General features: G+C 36.7%; 4 protein-coding genes, 1 long non-coding RNA gene and 1 pseudogene across 9 annotated transcripts in view; 4 read left to right on the forward strand and 2 right to left on the reverse strand.

The window, feature by feature from the left end:
• LOC121255417 (probable dolichyl pyrophosphate Man9GlcNAc2 alpha-1,3-glucosyltransferase) overlaps positions 1 to 462 on the forward strand; it is a 9163-nt gene extending 8701 nt beyond the window's left edge. The window contains exon 8 of one of the 2 annotated variants that reach the window (XR_005938775.1): positions 7 to 101. Coding sequence is in view for 1 of the 2 variants with exons in the window: in XM_041155720.1 (XP_041011654.1) it covers positions 7 to 446 (440 nt within the window). In the remaining variant the exon portion in view is untranslated. Of the gene's footprint in view, positions 1 to 6 lie in introns of both variants that reach the window. The other variant, XM_041155720.1, reaches the window with a different exon arrangement.
• Positions 1 to 6019, reverse strand: part of LOC121255526 — a 19603-nt gene extending 13584 nt beyond the window's left edge. Inside the window, exons 1-2 of the long non-coding RNA XR_005938784.1 lie at positions 6008 to 6019; positions 5451 to 5453 (exon numbers count right to left, since the gene is read on the reverse strand). This is a non-coding gene — a long non-coding RNA (uncharacterized LOC121255526). The remainder of the gene's footprint in view (positions 1 to 5450; positions 5454 to 6007) is intronic.
• LOC121255394 (adenylosuccinate lyase-like) lies at positions 491 to 4942 on the reverse strand. The gene is made up of 10 exons (XM_041155691.1): positions 4587 to 4942; positions 4272 to 4415; positions 3777 to 3992; positions 3468 to 3650; positions 2565 to 2786; positions 2182 to 2298; positions 1944 to 2087; positions 1615 to 1716; positions 1269 to 1337; positions 491 to 923 (listed from the first exon to the last, which is right to left on the reverse strand). Exons 1-10 carry the CDS (start codon positions 4797 to 4799, stop codon positions 678 to 680), a joined length of 1656 nt encoding a protein of 551 aa, XP_041011625.1. The 5' UTR covers positions 4800 to 4942; the 3' UTR covers positions 491 to 677.
• Positions 5087 to 16179, forward strand: LOC121255400 (sterol 3-beta-glucosyltransferase UGT80B1). Of its 4 annotated transcripts, XM_041155701.1 has the most exons (16): positions 5087 to 5380; positions 5893 to 5964; positions 6605 to 6701; positions 6847 to 6995; positions 7526 to 7596; positions 8258 to 8339; positions 8505 to 8606; positions 8821 to 8876; positions 9530 to 9564; positions 12618 to 12831; positions 13101 to 13316; positions 13691 to 13750; positions 13849 to 13888; positions 14841 to 15062; positions 15228 to 15311; positions 15724 to 16179. In XM_041155701.1, the coding sequence occupies exons 1-15, from the start codon at positions 5291 to 5293 to the stop codon at positions 15282 to 15284; spliced, it is 1563 nt and encodes a 520-aa protein (XP_041011635.1). In that variant the 5' UTR covers positions 5087 to 5290; the 3' UTR covers positions 15285 to 15311; positions 15724 to 16179. The 4 variants fall into 4 exon arrangements, with proteins under 4 accessions (XP_041011635.1, XP_041011637.1, XP_041011636.1 ...); XM_041155703.1 differs by lacking the exon at positions 15724 to 16179 and having other exon boundaries at positions 12723 to 12831; positions 15228 to 15511; XM_041155702.1 differs by lacking the exons at positions 5893 to 5964; positions 15724 to 16179 and having other exon boundaries at positions 15228 to 15511.
• A 1356-nt stretch (positions 16180 to 17535) lies between these two features.
• On the forward strand, positions 17536 to 18438 carry LOC121255507 (basic blue protein). Its single transcript, XM_041155871.1, has 2 exons — positions 17536 to 17772; positions 18054 to 18438. The coding sequence occupies exons 1-2, from the start codon at positions 17604 to 17606 to the stop codon at positions 18251 to 18253; spliced, it is 369 nt and encodes a 122-aa protein (XP_041011805.1). The 5' UTR covers positions 17536 to 17603; the 3' UTR covers positions 18254 to 18438.
• Positions 18439 to 20242: 1804 nt separating this feature from the next.
• On the forward strand, positions 20243 to 24275 carry LOC121254203 (annotated as a pseudogene).
• The last annotated feature ends 1029 nt before the right edge of the window (positions 24276 to 25304 follow it).

A 25304-nucleotide genomic window follows, 5' to 3' on the forward strand; every position in this document is an offset into this window, starting at 1 on the left:
TTACAGTGCATGAGAAGTCAATTTTGCTGCCTCTTCTGCCTGCAAGCCTTTTGGCACTGGAAGAGCCTTTTCTTCTTAAATGGATTACGCTCCACGCCTTGTTCTCTATGTTCCCTCTTCTACGTCGCGACGGATTGATTCTGCCATACATCGCACTATCTATTCTCTTCACCCTTATTTACCACGCGCCAAGTGGGAGACGACAAGATAGGAAGGAGACACCTTCCTTCAATTCGTTTGTGACAACTATAATTGTGCTGTGCTCAGTTGTTCTTCATATTGTTTACTTAACCATGCAACCTCCACGCAGATATCCTTTCCTTTTTGAAGCTGTGATTATGCTTCTTTGCTTCTCGCAGTTCATGGTGCTTTGTTTTTACACTAACGCAAAGCAATGGATGTTGAAACGCTCCGTTTTTATGGATAAAGAAAAGAAGCTTCTTTGACCTTTCTTTCAAATCACATCATGAAAAATGCGATGTAAAATTGTCTATAAAATGTATTCCCCTCGATCAATCGAATACGTGAGATACAGTCATTTTCAGTTACAGTCCACATTCTTTCATCCGATGAAAAATTGCCCATTCACTCTTCCAAAAAGATAAACAAACGATCAAGCTGGTGGTGCACCAACACCCTATTAGAAGTCTTAGCAACACATTTCTTGCTGAACTTGCTCAACTATGCGTTTCAAAGACCTTCGTACCATTCACCATATTAACGGCCAAGTCTACAGTCCTGGCCAATTCAACAGCTGCTCCAACATACGTATGTGGTGTTAACTTCAACAGATTGTTCTTTGCTTCTTTAGGTAATTCTAAGCCTTCAATAAACTTGGTTATGCTTTCTTGAGTAACTGCTCTCCCTCTTGTTAGTTCCTTTAGCTTCTCATATGGTTCCGGAACACCATATCTCCGCATAACCTATATTCAAGTCGCAAACGGTGCACAGGAAATAGGAGAACATTATCAAGAGAATGGGGGAAGACGTCAGAACTAGGTAGATGAATACTAAATGCATTATGCTGAATACCCTATCTGTGAAAGATAGCCTCTTTCCCGAGGACAGATTTATATGGCATAACAAAGACCACTAATATTTTACTTATCACAAAAACATAAAGCACTAATATTTCCCACTGCATCATGGTGTCTAATTCCTGTCTTACCTCACAATTTGCACAAGCTAATATGGCAATTGTAAACAGTTTAATCAAATGATTTTATGCATGCACGTATATAAGCATATAAATTTAACAAGATACATACAGTCTGTATTGGTTCAGCTAGCACCTCCCATGAATGGTTCAAGTCCTCACTCAAGCGAGCTTCATTGACCTAGTTCAAAACAAATCCATGAGAGGGAAAAAGATGCCCCAGCATAGAAAATCATCAATCATTTCTCACTTTCAAAAAGAGAACACTAAAAAGGTGATATGGAGTTGTCAGCTATTGAGTTTTCTAATATGTGCTAGCATAAGATCAGCAGCAGTGAATTAATGGATGACAAAAATATCTCCATAGATGAGTAACCTCCATTTATCACTTAGTTTCGCAACAATAATCAGCCACCTTGTGGAAGACATGCAACATAATTCTATATCATATAGCATACCTGAAGCTTTGCCAATCCCTGTAGTGCGCTTTTGTAGGCAAGAATTGAATGCCCTAGTCCTACACCCATATTCCTCAGAACAGTAGAATCAGTCAAGTCACGCTGCAAATGCAACATAAAACAAGTGATTTATTTGCTTGACTGCAACAACCCACAATCAATTACATTTTTAGAATAAATTGCAACAGCACTAAAAACTGCTCATGAAGATTTAGTTGTATTAGTCAGAGAATTAAATATTACCACAGGGACTCAGAGCAACACCCTGAACCAACAATAAGATTCAAGGAAGAAAAGAAAAATTAAATGGAAACTGGAGGAGGTCGTACCTGCCAACGTGAAATAGGTAACTTCATGCTTAGATGAGATAAACCTCCATTGGCGACACCAAGATTACCTTCACTATTTTCAAAATCTATAGGATTCACTTTGTGAGGCATAGTTGAAGATCCAATCTCCCCGGCCTTGGTTATCTGTTCAAATTTCAAACCTGAAACATGTCAATTTTTTGCAAGGGGAGAACTTAGAACCATGTATTCAAAATTAAAATTTACATCAGATGCTAACCTGCTTAAAGTAACCCAAAGATATATAGCCCCATACATCCCTATCAAAGTCAATCAATATATTGTTGAATTGGATAATTGCATGAAAAAGTTTTGCCATATAGTCATGAGTTTCTATCTGCAGAACAAGCAGAGAAATCAATCAGAAGAATAATAAATGCATAGGTAACTTAATATCCATTCAAAAGATTTGCCATATAGTCATGGTCTACCAGAGATTCCACGGAAAGAGTTTTTCAAAAGCAGTTGGTAGGTTAATATTACGAATCAATAAAAGTTCTTTCCATTCTCTATAAACTTACAAATTTACGGATTAATGTAGATATGGCACGTGAACCAAATACCACACATACTTACTTTGTAGGAAAAAGGCAAGAAACATACCTGAGTGATGTAGGGATTGAAACTCAGTCCAAGTGATTTTACAAACTCTTTAGCAATTTGAGGCCACTTAACATCCGGATATGCAACAAGATGTGCATTGTAATTTCCAACTGCACCAGCAAACTTCCCCATTATCTCAACCTGAGAAATATCCCGCCTTTCTCTGCTTAACCTGACGGCAAAAACTGCCATTTCCTTCCCCAAAGTTGTAGGTGAAGCTGGCTAAGGTAGGCACAAAAAAAAAAAAAAGATGATCTATCTATGAGTATGTAAGAGTTAGGGTCCATTTGGATACTTGGAATATCTCAACATATCTGTGAACAGTTGTGAAATGGTTAGAATTAAGATGTTTTATTGGGTTTTGGGAAATGAGAGAGAAAAAGTTGAATAAAAATATTATAAAGTTAACAAACTGTTTGAATATAATTTTTTAATATTATTTTTGCTTTGACATTTGAAAAAAAAATGTTGTTTTTTGTGTTTTGTTTGGGAGTTTGGAAAAGTTGTAATAATTAGATGAAAAAGTTGAAGATTTGAAATTGAAAAGTATTTTGTGTTTGAGTGATGTTTGGGAAGGAAATATATGAGAATATCTGAGAATACTTGAGAACAGTTGTGTTGCCAAACGGACTCTTAATATTACACTATATAAATGATAAAAAATCAACACTTCAGGTTTAGACATCAAGATGCTGATTCTATCTCATCATGTTGTTCAAATAAGATGTTGATCAATGCCTTCATATAGCAAGAGTAAAAGTCTTTGAAAGATTTTGAGAAATTATAGACATACATTTTTAATAAATTCAGAGCTCAACAACAAGGCAGAGGTCAATGTTGCAGCCCCTCAGTGAATAATAACATTATTTGTAAACCAACTATATACAATATATAGCATATCACCTGCCCATGAGTGCGAGAGAGCATTGAAATGTGTGCATTATCCTTAGCTGTGTTACATATCTCCCCAATCAATTCATCCATTAAAGGAAATATGACACAGTTCATTGATTCTTTCAGCATCAATGCATGGGCAAGATTGTTGATATCTTCCGATGTGCAAGCAAAATGAAAAAACTCAAGCACCTGGAATGAGAAAGAGGGTTGTCCGGTAATACTAAAACTTCAAAATGAAATCTATAAAAACAGATTGTTATGTAAATAGGCAGGTAAGATCTAAATCTGAAGGAACTAATAAAAGTGAGTACCAACCTTAGCGATCTCTGGATGTGTTTGGCATTTCTGTTTCAAGAAGTATTCCACTGCTTTTACATCATGATTTGTCACTTTTTCAATAGTTTTAATTTCCAAGGCATCATTCATGCTAAAGCCATTAATCAGTCCTTGCAAATGCAACTGAGCTTCTTCACTGAAGCTTGGAACCTCTGTGACTTCGGGAATTTGTGAAAGCTTCAGCAACCATTTGATCTGACAGACCATATCTAAATTAAAGATGAGCCCTTCAAATATTAAAAGACTCCCACAAAGAACCAAATAATAACAATAATAATGGAAATGATTGGTATAACATGAGTGTGTGCATAGATAAACTTTAATTTTTACGTACGTGCATAGATAATCTATTTCCCTACTTATCACAAAAAAGATTATCTATTTCCCTTTCACTTGATTAGTCCCACACGCAGATGAATAATTTATTTCATTTTCAACAATATGATGCAAAAGAGTTTGAGATTAGAAGAGCACCTCAACTAAAACGCGAAAGTAGATTAGACCATATTCGCTCAAATAAGGAGCCAAGTCCTTAACTTTACCCCAATAACGACCATCCAACGGCGACAAAGCCGTTAAACTTGAAAGCTCAAATTCATGTCCAGGCGTATTCTTCACCTGAAACAACAAAATTCACCCATGCGACAAAAAATACAAAATAAATAAAATGAAGTAAATCAGTCTAACTAAAAATCGCCACTACTAACCTAATTATCAACTTGCAGAGTTGCAATAAGAAGTACAAAGTTGCTCGGAAAACGAAAACTAAGAGGGTAAGGAAAGGAGGACCTTATCGGCGGAGACTTTCCTGTCTCCCAGAATGGCTTTGCAGGTACAATCTCTGCCAGCAATTGTGGTAGAAAGGTGAAAAGAGACACTTGAAGGGCGACGATGATAAAAGCCCGAGAGGTCCGTCCGCGTTTGAAATTTCCTTGGAGAGGGGCTGAGGCAACGGAATTGGTCACCGTGGAAGACCCTAGAAGAAGCTCCTCCAAATTCCATGAATCCCAAAGGTGCTAAAACTGAAGGTAGACAGCAGGCAGAGAGGTCAAGCTCGAGTGTCTTCTTCGCGGTCTTTTTTGCTTTTCGGGCGCATTCCAAGCTCCGAGTGGTGTAACCCTAATTCGGGTTGGGTGGTAGGTGGGTCGGACTCCTCGAGTCGAACTCGATTCGGTCCAAGCAAACTTAACGGAGCTCGGTTCATGTATTCAGTTAAGGCTCGGGTGGCTTCTTTAGGCAGAAACAAGGATTAGACATGGGCTTGGGCTGACTGAAAGCCCGTTTGTGATTAGAAACCCCAAGAAAGAAATTCAATTGATTTTAATCAAAAGCTTCTTTCGAGGGAGATTCCCCAGTTCCTTTGCCCACCGAAACATTCCTAGTAATGTTAGAGTAATGCTCTATCCAACCAAAATAAAAAGAAAAAGATGAAATAATAACGTCCGAGAGAAGAGAAGAAGAGAAGAGCTTTGTCTGGAACAGGTGATAAAATAATGGAGTCGGAGATGGAGATGGAGGAAAGAAATAAACCGACTGCAATCTTCATGGCCTTTGGTACTAAAGGCGACGTTTATCCCGTCGCTGTAAGTCGGTTTCTCATTCCTATTTCCGTTCGTAGTCGTATGATTTTCATTATTTCCAGATCAACATAACTCTCTCTTTTTCTCATTGAATATCTAGCTCATATTGGTCCCTCTGGAAAGAAATTTATAGTGGGAATGTAAGAAGAGCTTTAACTTTCAACCGAGATGTGTCTAAACTTTGACGCTGGTATTATCTAATAAATGGGATTATTGATTTTGAAGGTCTTTTTACAAATAGCTTGGCAATATTTTCTTTGATTTATAAGTGCGGATTTCGTGTATTCTTAATGTCAGTCGACTGATTTTTGCATTACCTTGAGTTGAGAAATTACTATTAATAAAACAGAATCATCAACTGAGAGAATAGTATTTCTAAACATTTCATAGCCTGCTCTTGGATATGCGTGTTGATTGGTTTCTCTTTGCAATGTAAGTGGATATCGATAGTGCCCTTCGTAACAGTTGCAATATTCTTCCCACCAACACCCCCCCCCCCCCCCTCTTTTTTTCAGGCCATTGCTGCAGCGTTTGCTTGTGACCAGGAACAATACAGTGTTGTCCTGATAACTCATTCAGCACACGAGGTTTGTGCCCGATTCGTTTGAAGTTTTGAAATTCCTAATTAACTAATCTTTATCACTTAAAGATATTTGCTGATATTATTTCAGACCTGAATCAATGATTTTGAGCTAGGAATGGCAAGATATAAAATAATACACAAACATCTTGTAAAAGAACGAAAAATTAAAATAATTCTTTATAAAGTTTTTTCAGTTGTAACCCATCCCGACCCCCATCATCTTTTATTTAGGAGTTCATTCCATCAATAATTAAATAACGAGAATAGAAGACATGAAGACAAGCCAAAAGGCTGCACCTTGAAACCAAGTAATCAAATCACAAGCTGGCATGCCATCAAAAGAGCAACCAATGAGGAATTCATTACACAAACTTCGACTCAAAAATTAAGCTGAGGTTTCCCAAGAACATCAGTCTTTACTCAGGCTTTCACCTACTGAGTTGGTCTTTATATGCATATTCTGTTACACCATTTATTTAATGGAATATAGCCTGCCTTTGGGTTCATAAAAATTGATTGATCGTTATTTAGACCTCTGAAGAAATCAACATAATATTACCTTAAATTGTGTTGTGAATTTTTTGAAAATTTAATCAATGGGACTTTGAACAAAGCCTGTCAATGTCATGATTTCTTGGATGCAGAACTTAGGTCATCACTTGGGAGAGAAACATGTTGCTTATTATCCAATTTCATCACCCCCTGTTCTTTCTTCTGATCAAGATCATGAGACTACTACAGGTTTGGATTGCTCACTCTAGAGTTCTTGTTATTCTAATGTATGAAGTTAAACTTTTATGGATAAAATTCGTTGTGTCTATGATAACAAACAAGTTTACATCTAGACGCTTTTGCCAATATCTCATGGATCCTTTTATCTTATTAGGACCAGCCTCACTGGAGTTGTCATTTTTGCTGCAAAAAAGAATAGTTAAAAGAGAACATAGACAGGAATGCTATTCTGTAGTTCAGAGAATATTTGGATGTGGCCCAAGCTTGGAGGGTGATTTCATTGCAATAAACTTCTTTGCATTGGTATTTTTTGTATTTAAAATTTTAGTCAAAATAAATTTCGTAAAGAAGTCACTAAACAGTTGATGAAGCTTTTATTATTGAAATACCGTCCTGCTAGAGGCAGTTTTGAATCAAGATTGTTCACAAAAGACTTGAAACACTTTACTTTGGAAATGTTTAGGGAGATCATAATACTTGCATAAAACTTGCATTCTGTGAAAAAATTATTAGATTTTTTTTGTTAAAAAAAATTATCATCCCTTTCAAGTTGAACATGTAATTTCTCTGCTATCACTACATGATGATTATTCTTACAGAAAGTCTTTTTAGCCATCATGCTGTCAATGATGGTGATGGTAGGAGAGAGTGGGTGCGTGTGATATGTCGTGGAAAATGCTAGATAAATGTTTTACTGTGTGTCTTCTGTGTTTTGTGTTCTCTCTCTCTCTCTCAAGTGATAGGCATGAATAAAATATAGCCTTCTATAAGAGAGAGAGAGAGAGAGAGAGAGAGAGTATACCTGAAAAGATCTTCTCTGCTCAATGATACAGGAAGGGTGGAGCCTTGCGGAAATGTTCCGTGTCCGTTGCATAGTTGTGGCTCCATATGTTGTCCCCTATAGGTATTCCAAGAACTTCATCATGTAATAATGTGTTTTCTGTTGTGTCTAGCTAGCCTCAATTTTTGTTTTTCATTTTAGTCAATGCAACAAGAGTCTCTCCACTAAGGAAAACTCAAATGTTACTGCAAATTGACTTTGTAGGAAGAGGAGAAGCTCTTCTTTAAAAGATAGCAAATTTATCATGAAAGTTAACTGATCAAAAAACGGTTATTACCCAGTGTTGGTCTCTGCTAAATGGGGTTCTGGGAAAGATGACGTGCACATAACTATACTGTCAACATTTTTTTCTGCTTAAAGTGGGTTCTCTCGAGACTCAAATCTATTTGGATACAAGCTTACATGGTTCTTTGTCATGGTACCTAGTGTAATGTGTTGTATTCATTAGTTGCATGCTCCGTGCACCCACTTCACGGATGCTGGATCCATGTGATACATGTGGCGATAACTACGTTAGTTTGTAACTTCTTTGTAGTAAGATTTTTACTACCCCATGTGTTTCTTTTCTAGAAGGTAGGGGGGACTTGTGGGACTCCAAAAGGCCCTATTTTGTTGCTGGAAAATCTCCAGCGACGGCCTGGAACCAGTAATCAGCACTTGGGATTTTTGAGCCAAAACCTCTTATGCATGGGTTGCATTAGTCTTATCTGAATTTACTGTGCAGTGCTCCTTCATCATTTGAGCGCCAGTTTAGAAAAGAAGAACCTCTTTTATATAGATATCTCCAGGAAGCTCCCATTAACAAGGTACTCATATTTCTTGGTAGAAATTCTGGAATTATGCTACTGCTGTAAATGCTATTTCCCCAAGTCACATGATTTACAATTTTATTATGTTCTGCTCCTCTCTTATTCACATAGGCTTGACATCCACGATTTTTATATTAATTTATTATATTGCCCTACACATAGGTTTGTTGGAAAGACGTCATTCATTGGATGTGGCCTCTTTTCACTGAAAATTGGGGATCATGGAGATATGATGATTTGAATCTGAGTCCTTGCCCTTTTACAGTTTGTGCTCTCTCTCTCTCTCTCTCTCAAATTTTAACTACTGCTATATTTTTTTTCCCATGAATGACCTATCAAATATGAATTTGATTTCATGAATAACTGAGTTATATGTATATAATGTATCAAAATGTGATTGCGCTTGTGCTGTCCAGAGCTACAAGGCTTCTCTGGTTTTCTGCTTGAACTCATCCAAGTGCTTCTTTCTTGAACTCAGGATCCAGTAACAGCTCTTCCCACATGGCATGATAGACCTCCATCTCCCCTTTTATTGTAAGTTGGGAGCTTCATACAATAAAATAAGGAAAATGCTAGATCCATAAAAGGGATAAGAAAAAACTACTGTATAAACTAATGTGTCTTGATGCGGCATCTTAGATTGTAAAGATCTGTTTTTTGTAAAGTACATCTAACGTACAACATCAAGTTATGTTTTGTGAGGTATTCTTTTTTGTAATTCTCTTTGTAAAACTATTACTTATCTAAAATAAGTGGAAAATGGCTACATCAACAGGAAGTCTTGTGTAGTGTAAAATGGGGCAAAAATGTGTCAGTATGTTTGTCTTCTCAAGCATCGGTTGAACATCTCAAGCCCTGTTACTTGTGTATTCAAAGGTGCTGGTCTGTCCATTTGGTTTAAAAGAGCTTGTGGATGTTTGATGCCTGTGAGTTATGAAGCATTTTTTTCATTCATTATTTTTATTTATGTTTCGCTGCAACATGAATTTTTTTTTCTTTTTAAGTGAATGGACCATGCATTTAAAACAAAAGTTTACTACTGATGATGAGTAGTTTACTCTTCATTGATGAGTTGGTTTGAACAGCCTCCTTATCTAATAAGGTTTCTTCATTACAATAATGAATTTGTTTCTTTGCCTCTAAATGTACAGATACCAATATCTAACTTTTCTCTAATTTGTTTACAGGTATGGATTTAGCAAAGAAGTTGTTGAATGCCCTGGTATACTTATCTTGTTGCCCTTGTTATTTCAAAATTTTCTGAACTTATACTATTAGTATTTTTTCTTGTGTGCAAAGGGTGAAAATCTGGTTATTTATCTCTCTTTTTACTTATTAAAAAAAAGGGTGAAAATCTGGTGTATGTCGAGGCATGAACCTAATACTACTAGAAGCATGGTAAAATGTTTAGGGTGAGGAGACAGTTGCAGCCTTTTTTGGTAGTTTTAGGCACATAATCTTAAAATTTGTTTAAGAAGAAGAAGAAGCACGCAAAGTCGTTCCAAGAATTTCATAGTAATGCTAGTTTTGAAAGAAGTCTGAATGCTACCTTTTTAACGCTTATTCCCAATAAGGCGGGATCAATGGATGTTCGAGACTATCGTCCCATAAGCCTCGTGAATGGGGTTTACAAGATTCTATCCAAAGTGCTAGCAAACCGATTGAGTACAGTGATGGAAAAGTTAATCTCGAAGCCGCAAAATGCATTTGTCAAAGGCAGACAAATCCTAGAGTCTTAATTGCTAATAAAGTGTTGGATGGACGACTCAAATCTCAAGAACCGAGGTTACTTTGCAAACTAGATAAGGAAAAAGCCTATGATCATATAAATTGGAAGTTCCAATTTTATCTACTTACAAGATCTGGCTTTGGTGAGAAATGGCTGAATTGGGTAGAATTTTGCATCTCAATAGTTCGCTTTTCTATATTAGTGAATGGTTCACTAGTGAGTTTTTTTTTTACTTCTCACATGGCTTGAGACAGGGGGATCCACTCTTTCCCTTGCTCTTTTTATTTGTCATGGAAGCTCTCAGTCAGATGATTGTGGGCCTCGTGGAAAGTGGATTTCTTTATGGTTTTTCTGTGGGGAATGGTAATTATGGTTCTATTAATATTTCTCATCTATTGTTTGCGGATGATACTCTCATCTTTTGTGGAAAAAATCTCGGGCATATCCGATATTTGAGGGCTCTACTTCTCTCCTTCGAAGCTGTCTCAGGTTTGAAAGTTAATCTCTCAAAGTCTGAACTGGTACCCGTGGGGACTGTTCCTTAAGTGATAGCTCTAGCCTCCCTCTTGGGATGTAAGGTATCTTCTCTACCCTTGAAGTATCTTGGCTTACCTTTGGGTGCTCCCTTTAAATCTGTGCAGATTTGGAATGTAGTGATTGAGAAAGTGGAACGCAAACTAGCATCTTGGATGAGGTTGTATTTGTCTAAAGGTGGTAGGCTCACCTTAATTAAAATCACTCTTTCCAACTTACCCACCTATTTTTTGTCCTTGCTCTCGCTACCAGCAAAGGTTGCCAACCGTATTGAGAAGCTACAATGCGACCTTTTGTTGAGTGATTTGGGGGATGAGTTCAAGGCCCATTTGATTAACTGGTCAATGGTTTGTACTCCAATTTCTGGGGTGGACTGGGGATTCGCAACTTGATGAAGTTCAACCAAGCTTTATTAGGTAAATGGTTGCGGCGGTATCAACACGAAAAAGGGCCTTGTGGAAGACTGTTATAGATGCACAGGTTGGGGAGGAATAGGGTAATTGGTATTCGAATGAGGTATGTGGCCCATATGGGGTGGGTCTATGGAAATACATAAGGAAAAATTGGGAGTTCTTTCGGAGACATACACATATTGTAGTGGGTGACGGCTCTCGTGTCAGATTTTGGCATGACAACTGGTGTTGTGAAAGAAGTCTTCAAGACACTTTCCCTGCCATATTTGGGCTTGCTCGAGTGAAGGATGCAGCGATAGCGGACCACTTGTTTTTTTCTAGTGGCTCCCCTCAATGGAATGTTGATTTCATTAGGGTAGGCTCAAGACTGGGAGTTGGAGGAGATCACAGAGTTTTTGCAGCACTGAATTCTGTACATATGACTGAGAGTACCATGGATCGGAGGATTTGGAGCCCTTCCATGAAAGGTAAATTCACTGTCAAATCACTTCGCAGAATTTTAACGAGTCCAGGCATACATTCATTTTCATGGAAGAGCATTTGGCAGACGAAAGCTCCTTCCAAAGCTGCCTTTTTCATTTGGACAGCAGCATTGGACAAAATTCTTACCATAGATAATTTAAGGAAACGTTGGTTAATGTTGTTGGACTGGTGGTAGTGTGTAAGAAAGAGGGTGACTCAGTAGACCATCTATTTCTACATTGTGAGATGGCGAAGACCTTGTGGGACTATTTTTTTACAGGACTTGGTGTATCGTGGGTCATGCCTTTTAGATTGGTGGATTTTCTAGCTAGTCGGAGAGATCTCCGAGGGAATTGACAAGTCGCAACAATCTGGAAAATGGTCCTTATTTGCATGTGTTGGTGTCTATGGCGGGAACGAAATGATATAAGCTTCGAAAACTGCAAGAAGACAATGGAGGAGCTGAAAGTCTTTTTCCTTAAAACATTGTTCTTATGGGTGGGGGCCATTGTTTGTAACGGACTAAGTGTCCATGACTTTTTACTGTCAGTTGTAAACTCTAGTTAAGTATTTCTCATGTATACTCCCTGTATACTTGGGTTTTACCTATTTTTATGAATAAAATACTTTGATCCGATAAAAAAAATGCTTCAGAATTGAGGTTTGATTGACTGTTTGATGTAGGACAAATTTTGACATATGCCTACAATTGCACTACTGGTTGATAATATATTTCCAGGCTATGAAAGAGACATTAAACCTTATCTTGGCACCTTGGAAATTTGCCTATGACTACAGAGTGCCTTATGTAGTTAATGGTATCAATTCGGCTTAGTATAATTTTATCCATATGATTGCGTCCTGTCAACGCTTCCATGATTATCCATATATTATGAACTCTACTTGGTAGATGTTTTATTGCTAGTTTCCGAAAAATTTTGAAACCAAGTAGGAGTGGTTGTAGGTGAATTTGACCTCCGACCATGAATGAAAAATAATGAAGTCATTTGCCATAAACTACGAGGTTTCCCCTGTTCTTTTTAAAGCAGAAAATTGTGTGCCCTGTGATGAAAGATTCATTTATTTTTCAGGTATTCCTACAATTTCATCCCTCTTTTTATTTCACAACATGAACAGATTATTGGCCTTCGACTGTCCGAGTTTGTGGCTTTTGGTTTCTGCCTATAGAATGGCAGTTCTCATGTAAGAAGTGCAGTGAAATTTCAGCCCTTGTTTCTTCAGGGCATCTGCAGATAAAAGATGTACTATGCTCAGCTCACCTTGTTTTACAAAATTTTCTGGAGGCTCCATCAACACCGCCTATTTTTGTTGGGCTGAGTTCTGTTGGAAGGCGAGTTACTTAATTTTGTTTTGTTCTTGACTTCTCTCATAACTGTCAACATGGAGCTCATTTACCAGAAGCCTTGGTTAATCTCAGTTGACAATGTTAATGAGGTCATAATATCACCATGCAATTATAGCAGGTCTAGCCTATTGATTATCGTAGCTCCTGTTTGAATCATGAAGTTCTTGGACTACCACCATTTTTATTATCATAGCATTATTGTTTTCATTGGCCTTCTTTACTTTCTTGAAATGAGTTTCTCTTTTTGTTTGCAGCATGGGTTTTTTGAAGAATCCTCAAGCATTTCTTCGTGTTCTTCAAACTGTAATAGAGATCACTAGTTACAGATTTATTCTTTTTACAGCTGGCTTTGAACCTTTAGCTTCAGCTGTCCGTATGATTGCTGCAGAAGCATCGTCACATTTAAGTCAAAGACAACTTAGTGAAGATTGCATCTCTATCTTTGATGGTCAACTCTTCTGCTTCACTGGGTGAGTGTGTCTCTTGAATACTAGGAAGCTTGGATTACATTAAGTTCTATTGAAATGGTTGAGTGAGTTTTATATTGCATTATTTAGGGTCATGCAATAAATATTTACATAACTTTCTAGTAATCTTATCACCGGTAAAACAGCTCCATGTGCAAAGCACGTGCTATATAACACTTGTTTCTTGAAAGAGCAATTCACTCATAGTGCCGTTTGCTTGAAGATTGTCACCATATTATTGATGGCATCATAAAACAGATAGCACATGCATCAATGTACAATGCGGTACCTTTTGCTGATTCTGGATATCCTTTCCATAGAGTGATTTTGATCATTGCTTTCCTCTTTGGAAATTGACCTTCTTGTCGTATAAATAGTTCCATGCCATACAAGTGGCTGTTTCCACAATGTCTGGCTGCAATTCATCATGGTGGCAGGTAGGAATATTCTGTTGTGTTTTGTATTGAAATTAAAAATATGCAATAAGCAAGGTACTAATGTCTGCTTGGTTTTGCCTGTCGTTGTGTAAGTTTAGTGGAGTAACTGCTGCTGCATTACATTCGGGAATCCCACAGGTTAGATGTGACTCTAAATGGTTTACTTCTATGTTGTCATTGTTGTTAATGTCATGTAATGTTCACATGGTTTAGCTGCTAAAACTTTCATAAAATGGCTGTATTGGTGGAAATAATGGACGTGAAAAAATAGCTGCTATGTCGTGGGAGTTGAGAATGAAAAGTCTGCCACATTTTTAAAAATTCTGACGCGCTTAGGATAGCTACATTTTGGGATTTATCAAATTGGATTTGGAGATATATGATGTTTTCTGTCGATAGTCCCTCTTCATATTATCATTACTGGGTATCCCAAGAAAGAGTATTTGTTAAGGGAAAAAAAATTAAAAAGTTGTATTTGAGCTCAAAATCTCTGATGAAATTGTTAAGGAAGGAAACCAAAGCCTTTCAGTTGAATGAACTGATGCCTCATTTGGCAAAGCGGTGGAAACCAGCCTGATAAAGGATGGTGGTTGAAGCCACAACTTTTAACTCTAATGTGAGAAATTAGGGTTAGGGTTTGATGTGAAAGGGATTAGGTCAATCAGGGTTTTTAACGGAAAGTATCAGGAATAAGTTTAGAGTTCAGTATCTCATTGCAATTCATGTCTATCCAGAACCCCAAAAATGGACAAATTCCTTTTCTATTCTTGTTGACACATGCAAGACATTAGTTTTTTAAAGAGGACCGGGGTAGCCTCTGAATTTTGTTATAACCACTCAGTTTTTGCAAGTATTTGGCATGTGTAGTTGTGCCTGTCTTTTGCATGTGTTATGTATTTCATGACAGACATTAGTTTAGCGAGCTTTGCTTACTGGATGAAGCTGTGTTGAAGCTCTTGGTGTTTTAGGTCCTACTTCGTTTAGCTGGGCCATGCGCACTGCCATTGGATAGTTAATGAAAAAATTATTTCATTGTGGCTTATTATGGTGCAGTAAGCTCTCTCGTTTCTCCTATGTAACACCATGACAGGTAGTATGTCCGTTTATACTAGATCAGTTCTATTGGGCTGAGAGGATGTTTTGGCTTGGAGTTGCACCAGAACCACTGAATAAAGGCCACTTGCTTCCTGATAAAGATGATGTCATTAGCATCCAAGAAGCTGCAACTGTGCTATCAAGGGCCATCAATAATGCATTGTCTCCTAGAGTCAAAGCATGTGCAGTAGAAATTGCTGGCAGAATTTCTCTAGAGGTAACACCTATTCTTCAAAGAAAACTGCTACAAATACAAAGAAATTACATAAAATAAACTCACAAACTGACTGTTGACCCGTTATTTGGAAACACACCAACACAAAAATATGCGCCTAACAACAGCAGCTAACTTACATTGCTAAATTTTTGCCTCTACTTGCAGAACGGAGTCTTGGAGGCCGTGAAGAACCTCAAGGAAGAGCTGAGTTGTCCGCGTTAAGATCATCAGCTAAATCCCACTTCCTAGGTTTTGTTCTATACAACTTGGTCTTTGCCCCCATTATTTTGTGAATCGTTCCTTTTCTATTTTTCGTTGGCTTTATCTCCCCCTTGGGGCTGTTCTATGTTATTTGATGTGCATCAGGATTCTATAAATACATCTTACTAGTAGTAGAGATATAGACACAACCTTACACTTTTTTTTTTTTTTTAATTATATATATATATATATATATATATATATATACATACATTTAGAAGAGGGTTCGAATTCCACACCTCTATTTTAAAAACTAGAAGTTATGTCAATCCAGCCTCGTGGCTTTGACAACCTTACTGTATTTAATATTGAGACATGCACTAATATTTAATGTTGCGGGACCTACTTATTATATTTACAAAAACTTGGATATTTTTATGGTCTTTATTTAATGTTGCATTTTGCAGCATCAATAAATGCTGAAGTAAATTCTATAGACTTCTTTTTCCGCCGTTTTAGCCATCGGAGGTAGCGTCCTTGACTATTGCTCTCTCACCAGGCTGTTAAGATTTTGCCGACACATGGAAGAGAGGATGGCCCCACCCTTCTATCGCAAGCAAGGTGTGCCTAGGGAAGGGCTTTCCCTCCATGGGAAGGCCGGAGTCTGGAACCCCTCTCCCTATTTTATTTTAATTTTTTAATATTTTAGTGTTAAATTATTTTTAAATTTTTGGTTATGCTTTTTGTAGCCTTTTGTATTTAATATATAAGAATGTATTCATTACATTTTTTTTATATATTATCTTTTGCTTTGTTTTGTTTATGTTTTTATAATATTTTTTGTTTTTTCAACAAACCTACTCCCCATGATATGCCACTTCAGCATTTTCGTTAAACATTTGACAGACTTGTTGACTAAAACCAAGGATAATTATTGATTTTCTTTCTTTTAAAAAAAAAAAAAAAAAAAAAAAAACTGCTTGCCTGGCTATTGGCACGATTGTCACATAATACGAACAAAGAATACGAGCGTGATGAAGCTGTCGTACCTCTCCAAATATAAAGGTAAAGATGGGCTTAATTTTATGGGCCCACGGTAACTAAATGCTCTTATCAGTACATGGGCCTCCTTTGCCTTATTATCCGGTATAAAGTAGACGTTATAAGTTTACTTTCATAAATATTTTTTGTTGCCTAAATTTAACACTTTTTATATAAAATATGTCGTCATGTGGGTGTATTCAATTTCAACATGACTGTTCCAATTTTCTTTTATCCATTGATTTCATTAAATGTGCGGAACTAACAAACAATTGAGTCTATCCCCGCGGAAAAGCTACTACTTTTGGACTGAGAAGACCCAAAACTTTCCAAGCTATTGACAATTTCGGACCGTGGTGGTGGTGGTGGGTGGTTAAGGCTCATTCTCTTATAATTTCTCACTTTTTGGGGAACTCTCATCAGCTAGCCACTGACCACGTTATGATGATAAACAAGTTGAATATATTTTACTAGGAGAATGTCTCATTCATTCATTCATTTTATATAAATGTTAAAAGTAATTTATAAAAGTAAGTTTTACCCATTAATATAGGTTAAAATATTACATTAAATATATATTCACAATAAAATATATTTTATAATCTAATATATTTAGTAACAAAATCAATGAAGAGAAAAATGTGTCAAGCCTAAAGACTGTTGTGTAGCAATGCCCATGGTATATATTTACAATGGGTAATGATATCTTTATACCTCATTCACTACTGCTTTATTATCTAATTATTTTTTTTTCTTTTACTCTTTAAATCTAGACTAAAAATCTCATAAAATAACATTCTTGTATAATTTAAAAGAAATAAAATCATATAATTTAATTAAAAATAAATTTAATTTTATTAAAATTGACCTTCTTTTAAGATTTTTAATTCAGATTTAAATTATAACAAAATAAAAAATAATAATTAGATAATAAAAGAATAGTAAAGATGATTAAGGTCATTACCCATTTCCAAAAGTGTGTGCCACCCAACCACCATGGTCACAAATTGTCAATAACACGGAAAACTTTTTTTGGGTCCGCCTCAGTCCACAAGTTGGCAGGATTTTCCTCGTGGCAGATCACCGTGTTCAAACTTTAAAGCTCAGAACACATTAATGACTCTGACCCAAACTCTGTCTTCTGTAATTATGTCAATCCAAACGGGGGCCCCAGCAACTCCACCACCACCCCTCCATAAATGGGCCAACTTCCTCAGCAGAGTTCTTCACACTGATCTCTCTCTCTCTCTCTCTCTCTCTCTCTACATCTCTCTCTATCTCTCTCAGCATTCAACAAAGATGGCTCGGGGAAGAGGCAGTGCAATGGCTGTGACAGTGTTGTTGTGCATGCTGCTGCACTCTGAGATGGCTCATGCAGCCACCTACACAGTTGGAGGTGCTGGTGGTTGGACCTTCAACGTTTCTGGCTGGCCCAAGGGAAAGCGCTTCCGTGCTGGTGACATCCTTGGTTAGTAGTTCTTCTGGCCAAATAATTTATTTTTCTCAACGATCAAGTCCTCCAGAAAGGGGATTAGCTAATTTATTACAGTAAACTTTTCTGGGCAAAAAAAGGAAAAGAAAATGAAACAAACAAAAAGGAATAGACAATCATTAACAAAACAGATAAAACCCAGTCTAAATCTGGAATATAACTAATTCCCACACCATTTTTTTAAAAATCTTTTTACGACAAGTTTATGGTATAGATTGACTGATCGTGGGGGCGCTTGAAATAATTATATATTGCAGTGTTCAACTACAGCCCTGCAGCTCACAACGTGGTTGCTGTGAGCAAAGTAGGTTATAATGCATGCACGACCCCACGAGGTTCAAAGGTGTATCAGACAGGGAAAGACCGGATCAAGCTTGTGAAGGGGCAAAACTTCTTCATCTGCAGTTTTACTGGTCACTGCCAATCCGGAATGAAAATCGCCGTCACTGCTGTCTAGCTAGCTAACTTGCCATTAGATCCAGCGAGTATTATATATATATATGTACGAGTCTTTGTCATGTTAGCGTTACCAAGCATCTATGTTTTGCTTTCATTTGTACTAGGATCAGTGCTGGGATCTAAGTTTAGCCCCCCCTAATTATATATGTGGGGGACCAATAAATGGATATGGAAATTTCAAAAAAAAAAAAAGAAGAAGAAGTTGGCTTTTGTTTGAGTGGTTTAAGTTTAGAGAAAGAAAAACTCTCATCATACATAATTTTTTATTTTTATTTTTATTTTCTTATCAAATATATGGTATATAAAAGTTGAATAGAAGAATTTAATTAATTTAATAAAATTAAAATTAAAAAAATATAATATATAATATTTGGAGATAATAAGTAACAAAAAGGAATATATTAAATATTGTTTATTTTTTGGTGTCAATTTTTATATCTCGTGATTGAGGCATTGATTTTCCTTGATAAGGACTGTTGTTAGCTTTTCTTAATTAATCGTTAGCTTTTCTTAATTAATCCGTGATGGCAGCATGTCGCCAGCGAACAAAGACTCGTTGACATGACACGCAGACAACTTGACCTAATTGTAGGTGAAATGTTAAATTTAATTTATAATCAAAAAAATTTATAATTTAATCATCAAACTATATCGATTTATAGCAATTCTATACAACTACCTAGAGTGCCGCAACTTACACACACCAGCTGACCTGACATATGTATATATATATATATATTTTTAATGAAACGCTCGTTTTGAGTTTAGTAGAACCAAATTAACCAATTGAAATCAAAATACAATTCTCCCCCTCCCCGCGTTTCCTCCCTCCCACCCTTCCGTCCAAGTCTGTCTCTCTTTCGTACGATTTCGTCGCACTGCTCATCCTCCGAATGCCGCCATCTGGTGCCGTCGACAAGGATAAAAACAGACCGAAAGAAGGTTTTTTTTTTTTTTTTTTTCTCTTCATTATATTTCTCATTTTGTGTGTTTTTGTGTTTTTTGGATTTGCGATACACTTTTTTACTGGATTTGGATTTTTTGTGTATTTTGGTTGCTGATTTTGGGTATTTTCTCAGTTTCTTCTTAGCCATTGTTTTTTTCTGTTTTTGGATACGTGTTTGGTTGTTAAGAAAATGTAGGGAAGATCTCAATCCAAATTCTATGTTTGGTGGTGGTTCCCATTTTATGTTTTTGTTTTGGTGGATGCCAAACATTTGCTTACTTACTGCAAACATGTAACATCTTTTGTTCAATTCAAAACGTTTTTTTGTTTTGTTTGCAGGACTTCTCTTCATTCTTCTTTGAGTGTTGTGTTGAAATAGAAGAAAAATTCGTTGAAATTGTGTTTTTCATTATTTCATTTTTTTTCTTTTAGAAAAGAGGTAAATGATAAAAAAAATGCAAGAGATTGGTATTTCGATTCCATAGAAGATGATATGATGCTAAATAGGGACTATCCATTAGTTTATAATGGTACTTGCACTATTTCTATTTCAGATGAGTAAATTTGTACAAGAATTATAGATGAGATCTAACTGCCCAAATAAACGTTATATTAGAATTGGCCTTAAAAACTATGTGATAGATGAGAAAAAGAAACGGAAATTGACTGTAGGTGCCAATAACAATGTGTAATTAAATCTCTGCCGTTGTATTTCACTTGTAAAAAAAAAACAATGTGTAATTAAATATAAGTCATTTATACAAGATGCTGCCTCTGTTCGAAAGGGTGGGGAAAACTCATCTAGTATGGTAGTTATATTCATCAGTCTCAAATGGAATTTGGATTTTAATGCATGAGCGTATTTTATTATTTTGAACCTTGATCATTTTAACGCGGAGAAGGTTGCAACCAAGAGAAAGAAAAAATAGGTACTAAATTTTTTTCTATTAATTGTATATATGTGATGTCTACTGTTTGTTTCATTTCTAATAGATGTGTATTTTCATTTTAAAAATTAGATTTGAAGGAAAATATTTGACGATGAACAAGTTGGCGAGGTGCCATATAGTCAAGTTGGCGAGGTCCGGCGAGGTCCCATATAGTCAAGCTGGTGAGGTCCCATACAGTCAAGTTGGTGCTAACATTGAAGATGTTACTGTTGGAACCCAATGTAGTACTGTCACACAACAAATACCATTGGGCAATGATGAGATGTGAGGTTGTAATTGAAAATCATTATCCTATTTTTGTTGGGTTTCTTGAAGTATGTTGTGAAAATCTAGAAGCTTTCTTTTGGAAGTTGTGGTTGTAAAGAATGTACAGATTTGTGGGTGTTCTACTTGTACGAAAATCATTGTTCTATTTTTTATGGGTTTCTTGAAGTATGTTGTGAAAATCTGGAGACGTTCTTTTGTAGGTTGTGGTTGTAAAAAATGTACAGATTTTGTAAAAATCTGGAGGCTTTCTTTTGTAAGTTGTGGTTGTAAAAACTGTACAGATTTTGTGAAAATCTGGAGGATCTCTTGATGCATTGAATTTGTTTTTACATCGTGTGAATGGCTGTAATTATTTCATTTCTGAGGTGTGTTTTTATTTCTAGGCTACAATAAATGATGTTGCCCCTGAGGCTTACTTTATTTTTAGCTATGGCCTCTGTAACTGCTATGACTTCGTAGAAACTAACTTGAAAACACTTGTCATAGTGACTACTGCATATTGAAAACACTTGTCATAGTGATGGAACTACGGCATATAGCATATTGATGTCTATGGTTTCCTGCTGGACTACGGCATATAGGATGAGAGTGGAATTGATTGGTAATTATCCAGTGTAGATGAAAACTAGCTGATGCTGGAGAAGTGATAAAGATATGAAGAAGCATTTATCATTTGAACAATAGATTAGAACCAAAGGAAATTTAACCTGAGGAAAATTTAATTCTTAGAATGGTGCATTCTGGTGAAGTCAATAAAAGAGGCTTTTGGAATCCTTAATCCTTTTTTATGACATTGTTAGATAAATCATTAAACGATAGTTAGAGGATCCACTAGATAGGCAAGCCAAAGAAGATATTGCCATGCAGTTTGGCCTTCTCTCCAATCAAATATCATTACAAAATAAATGGTATAAGTACAGTACCAAACAAATCTCCACTGTTACAACCACCGGTACACGTACAGTACCATTCTCACAAATAAAAATTTTAACATTTATTACCATACTCAAATCTTACCATATCTACAAGATCCATTTACAATTAACTGTAACACGATACATATATCGGAACCAACAAAAAAACTACTAGAATAGAAGACACTCAGTATAGACACAAAAACATACGTGCATATCTATAAAGCAAAATGCTTAGGAAGATGCTTCTGTGCCAGCAAAGGACTGACTGGAGACATCAGGCAGGTGGTTACCAGCATAATGGTTATAACTGCCAAACCTGTTCAAAAGAAGAAGATGATGTAAAAGTGACGATGATTAGAGCCCATGAAACATTATGTTCATGATTAGAACTCACAAAGGCTTATACACGAGGCCAAAATTAGGGGCTACCAAAGAATCGTGTGATAAAAATCCCACCAGATACAAAGAAAAAGGAAGAGAAATGGAGAGAAATTGGAGACTCACGGTAGTAGTTTTCAGATGAGGAAGATGATTGTCGTGGCGAGAGATTTTTCTTTAGGGATTCATGGGGGGAAGAGAGGATGGGGATTTAGCCACTGATCCGGAATGTAAGTAAATCGGGTTTGTCACATCAGAGTCCGTGCTTCGTGTGATAAAAAACCGGATGAGATTTTTCCTTTATAATTTTACTCTTAAAAAATCAACTAAAACATTTCTCCCTCTATATATATATATATTATAAAATATTCATTTCACGAATAAGAGAGTTAATTAATTTTTAATTTGTGCTTTAAGTCTATGTAAATATTTCATTTAAAGCTCAATACAAGAAGTATTTTATTTTATCTCATTTCATTGTTGTAATTTTACTCAATTATCACACAAAATATAATATATAATTTAATTTTTTTAAATCTTAAAATAAGAATATTATAATATTCTAACAATATTTTATTCAACTTTCATCTCAATTTACTGTTTAAATCCACAAAAATCTTTTTTCTGTAAAGGTCGCGACCGATGATAAATGACTTTACTCGGTTGATTTGAGTGTCACGAAATCTATTCACTATTCTTACGTAATTTAATTGCGAATTAATGCATTAAAATTGTACGTTCAATTCTATATGCAGGATTACTTGTACCAAAACAAAACCATTTCATATATACTTCTTAAAAAAATTAAATATATATATATATATAAATTTACAAGCAAGAATTCAACGAGATATTACAAAGCTGCTCACGCATTATTAGTAGTCATCAACGGCACAAGTTTCACGAAAATCACTAAAAAATCTAAACGAATTTTTATCGAAGATCATCAAGTCGGATCGTCACAACAATAAATTAGAATTCACTAACCCAACACCCAGTACCGGGAAGATGCTGATAGCAAGTGCAATTGCTAATGAAATGGGTTCTTTCCTCGTTTGTATCAATCGGCCTGAGATTATGAGTATGATGGCAGATGAGAACGAACGCAACCTGAGAAAAGCCTTTTCTGAAAACGAGAAGAATGCACCGTCGATTGTATTTTTGAATGAGATTGATTCGATTGCTCCTAAACATGAAAGAGACAAATAGAGAGCTAGAAAGGAGGATTGTTTCCCAACTTTTAACACTGATAAATGGGCTAAAGTCCCAGACACATGTTGTTATTGGAGCTACAGATAGGCCTAACTGTATCGACCCTGCATTAAGAAGGTTTGGGAGGTTTGGTAAGGAGATTGAGATTGATGTTCCTGATGCTGCTGGTCATCTTGAGATTCTTCGTGTCCACAAGGAAGATGAAGCTTTCTGAAGATGTTAATTTGGAAAAGGTGGCAAAGGAAACTCATGGGCGTGCGTTGGGGCAGATCTTGCCGCTCTTTGCATGAAGCTGTACTGCAATGTATCAGAGAGAAGACGGATGTAATTGATTTAGAGGATGAAACCAATGATACTGAGATTCTCCACTCCACGGTTGTTACGAATGATCACTTTAGTGCTGCTCTTAGAACCAGCATCGCCTCTGCTTTGCGTGAGACTGATGGGAAGACATTGGTGGACTTGAGAGTGTGAAGAGGGAGCTTCAAGAGACTGTTCAATATCCAGTGGAGCCTCCTGAAAAGTTGGAGAAGTTTGGCATGCAACCTTCTAGAGTTGTTCTCTTCTATGGTCCTCCAGGTTGTGGTAAAATCCTCCTGGCTAAGGTTATTGCTAATGAATGTAAAGCCAATTTCATTAGCATCAAGGGTCCTGAGCTACTCACAATGTGGTTTGGAGAGAGTGAGGCCAATGTTAGGGATATCTTTGAAAAGGCTCGCCAGTCTGCACCCTGTGTCCTGTTTTTAGATGAGCTTGACTCCATTGCCATTCACAGGGGAAGTATAACTGGAGATGCCAATGGTGCTGCTGACAGGGTTCTGAATCAGCTCTTCACTGAAATGGATGGATTATCATCCAAGAAAACCGTCTTCATTATCTGGGCAACCAATCGGCCTGATATAATTGACCCAGCTCTTCTGAGGCCAGGTCGCCTTGATCAATTGATCTATAATTATATCCCTCTACCAGATGAGAGATCACGACTACAAATTTTCAAAGCCTGCTTGAGAAAATCACCCGTATCAAATGATGTCAACTTTGCAGCACTTTCCAAGCTTACCCAAGGCTTTAGTGGGGCTGATATCACAGAAATATGCCATAGAGCTTGCAAATATGCTACTGGAGAGCACATTCAGAAGGAAATTGAGAGGGAGAAGAAAAGCAAGACTAATGCTGTGAAAGGGGATTCTGAAGATAAAATTGACGGAAATCAAGGTCTCTCACTTTGAGTAATCGTTGAAGTTCTCCGGGAGTGTAAAAGATATTGACATCTACAAGTACCAAGCATTTACTCGATGCTTGCAGCATTCCAGAGCTTTTAGAAATGAGTTTAAGTCTTCAGAGTCATGAATAGTGCCCAGTTATCCCAATATATTTGCATCTTCAACTGGGCACGAGGATGCTGACCTTTATGATTAGCTGCTTAATAAATTTTTTCTCTTTAATTTTCGTTTGGAATTTGCTAACAATAGAGTCAGAATCATACAAGTTATTTGTCATAAGATTCTAATTCGTTTTTCTTTTTATTTCTCTTGCTTTATCTTCCTCTGTTCTGTGTAATCGGTGCAGCAGTGACCCGAAATCTAGAGAATCAAAATTTTTCCTACCATTTATAAAGAATACGGTTCTGCAATCATGATACAAATTTCCAACACCCTGTTGCTAATAAAAGGGAAGCGGGTTTGAATGAAAAAAATTATAATAATAAATGAAAGGTTCGATGAAGTAGGACAAAGAAAATGGATAAGATGAAAAAGAGAGAGAATTTAACTTAAAAGGGAAGTGCAATTCTGGGAATTAATCCCATGAAGAATTTCCCATGTCTACGAGCCCACGGCCCATGAAACTTGCAGAAAATGAGATATCACCATGAGTAAGAGCTTTCTGCTTGCCCATGCTAGATCTTTTTTGTGCGAGACTCTGCATTATCTGTGTTTCTAAAGTAAAATTCTGTCTCTGCTGGCTGACCTCCATCGCCACCAACGACGTCAGTACTGCCAGTTTAAGCCTCGCCTCTATTATTCGCCCTTGAAAGCTGCTTTGGGTACGCCTCTAAATCACGTCGCATGCTTTTAGCAAGAAATTAATTGAATGACAGTGGTTGGGTCGACAAAGCCGATCGAGTCGATGACTCGGATGGGCCGAGTGAATCACGGTAGATGGGCCCGAAATATGTCGAGCTCTTTGTTTCAGATCGTTTCAAATATCAAATTCGACCCATTTTCAAAAATCAATTTCAAGTAACTTCCAACTAGGCGGGCTTCACGGTCATTGAGTGTAACCCAGCCCAAATATTTACTTTGACCGAAGATTGTATTCTTGCTGACTAAAGTCTAAATAGCTAGAAGTTGCAGTAGTGTGCAAAATATTAGAGGTAGG

Source organism: Juglans microcarpa x Juglans regia, chromosome 3D (assembly GCF_004785595.1).
Source record: "Juglans microcarpa x Juglans regia isolate MS1-56 chromosome 3D, Jm3101_v1.0, whole genome shotgun sequence".
Classification (NCBI taxonomy): domain Eukaryota; kingdom Viridiplantae; phylum Streptophyta; class Magnoliopsida; order Fagales; family Juglandaceae; genus Juglans; species Juglans microcarpa x Juglans regia.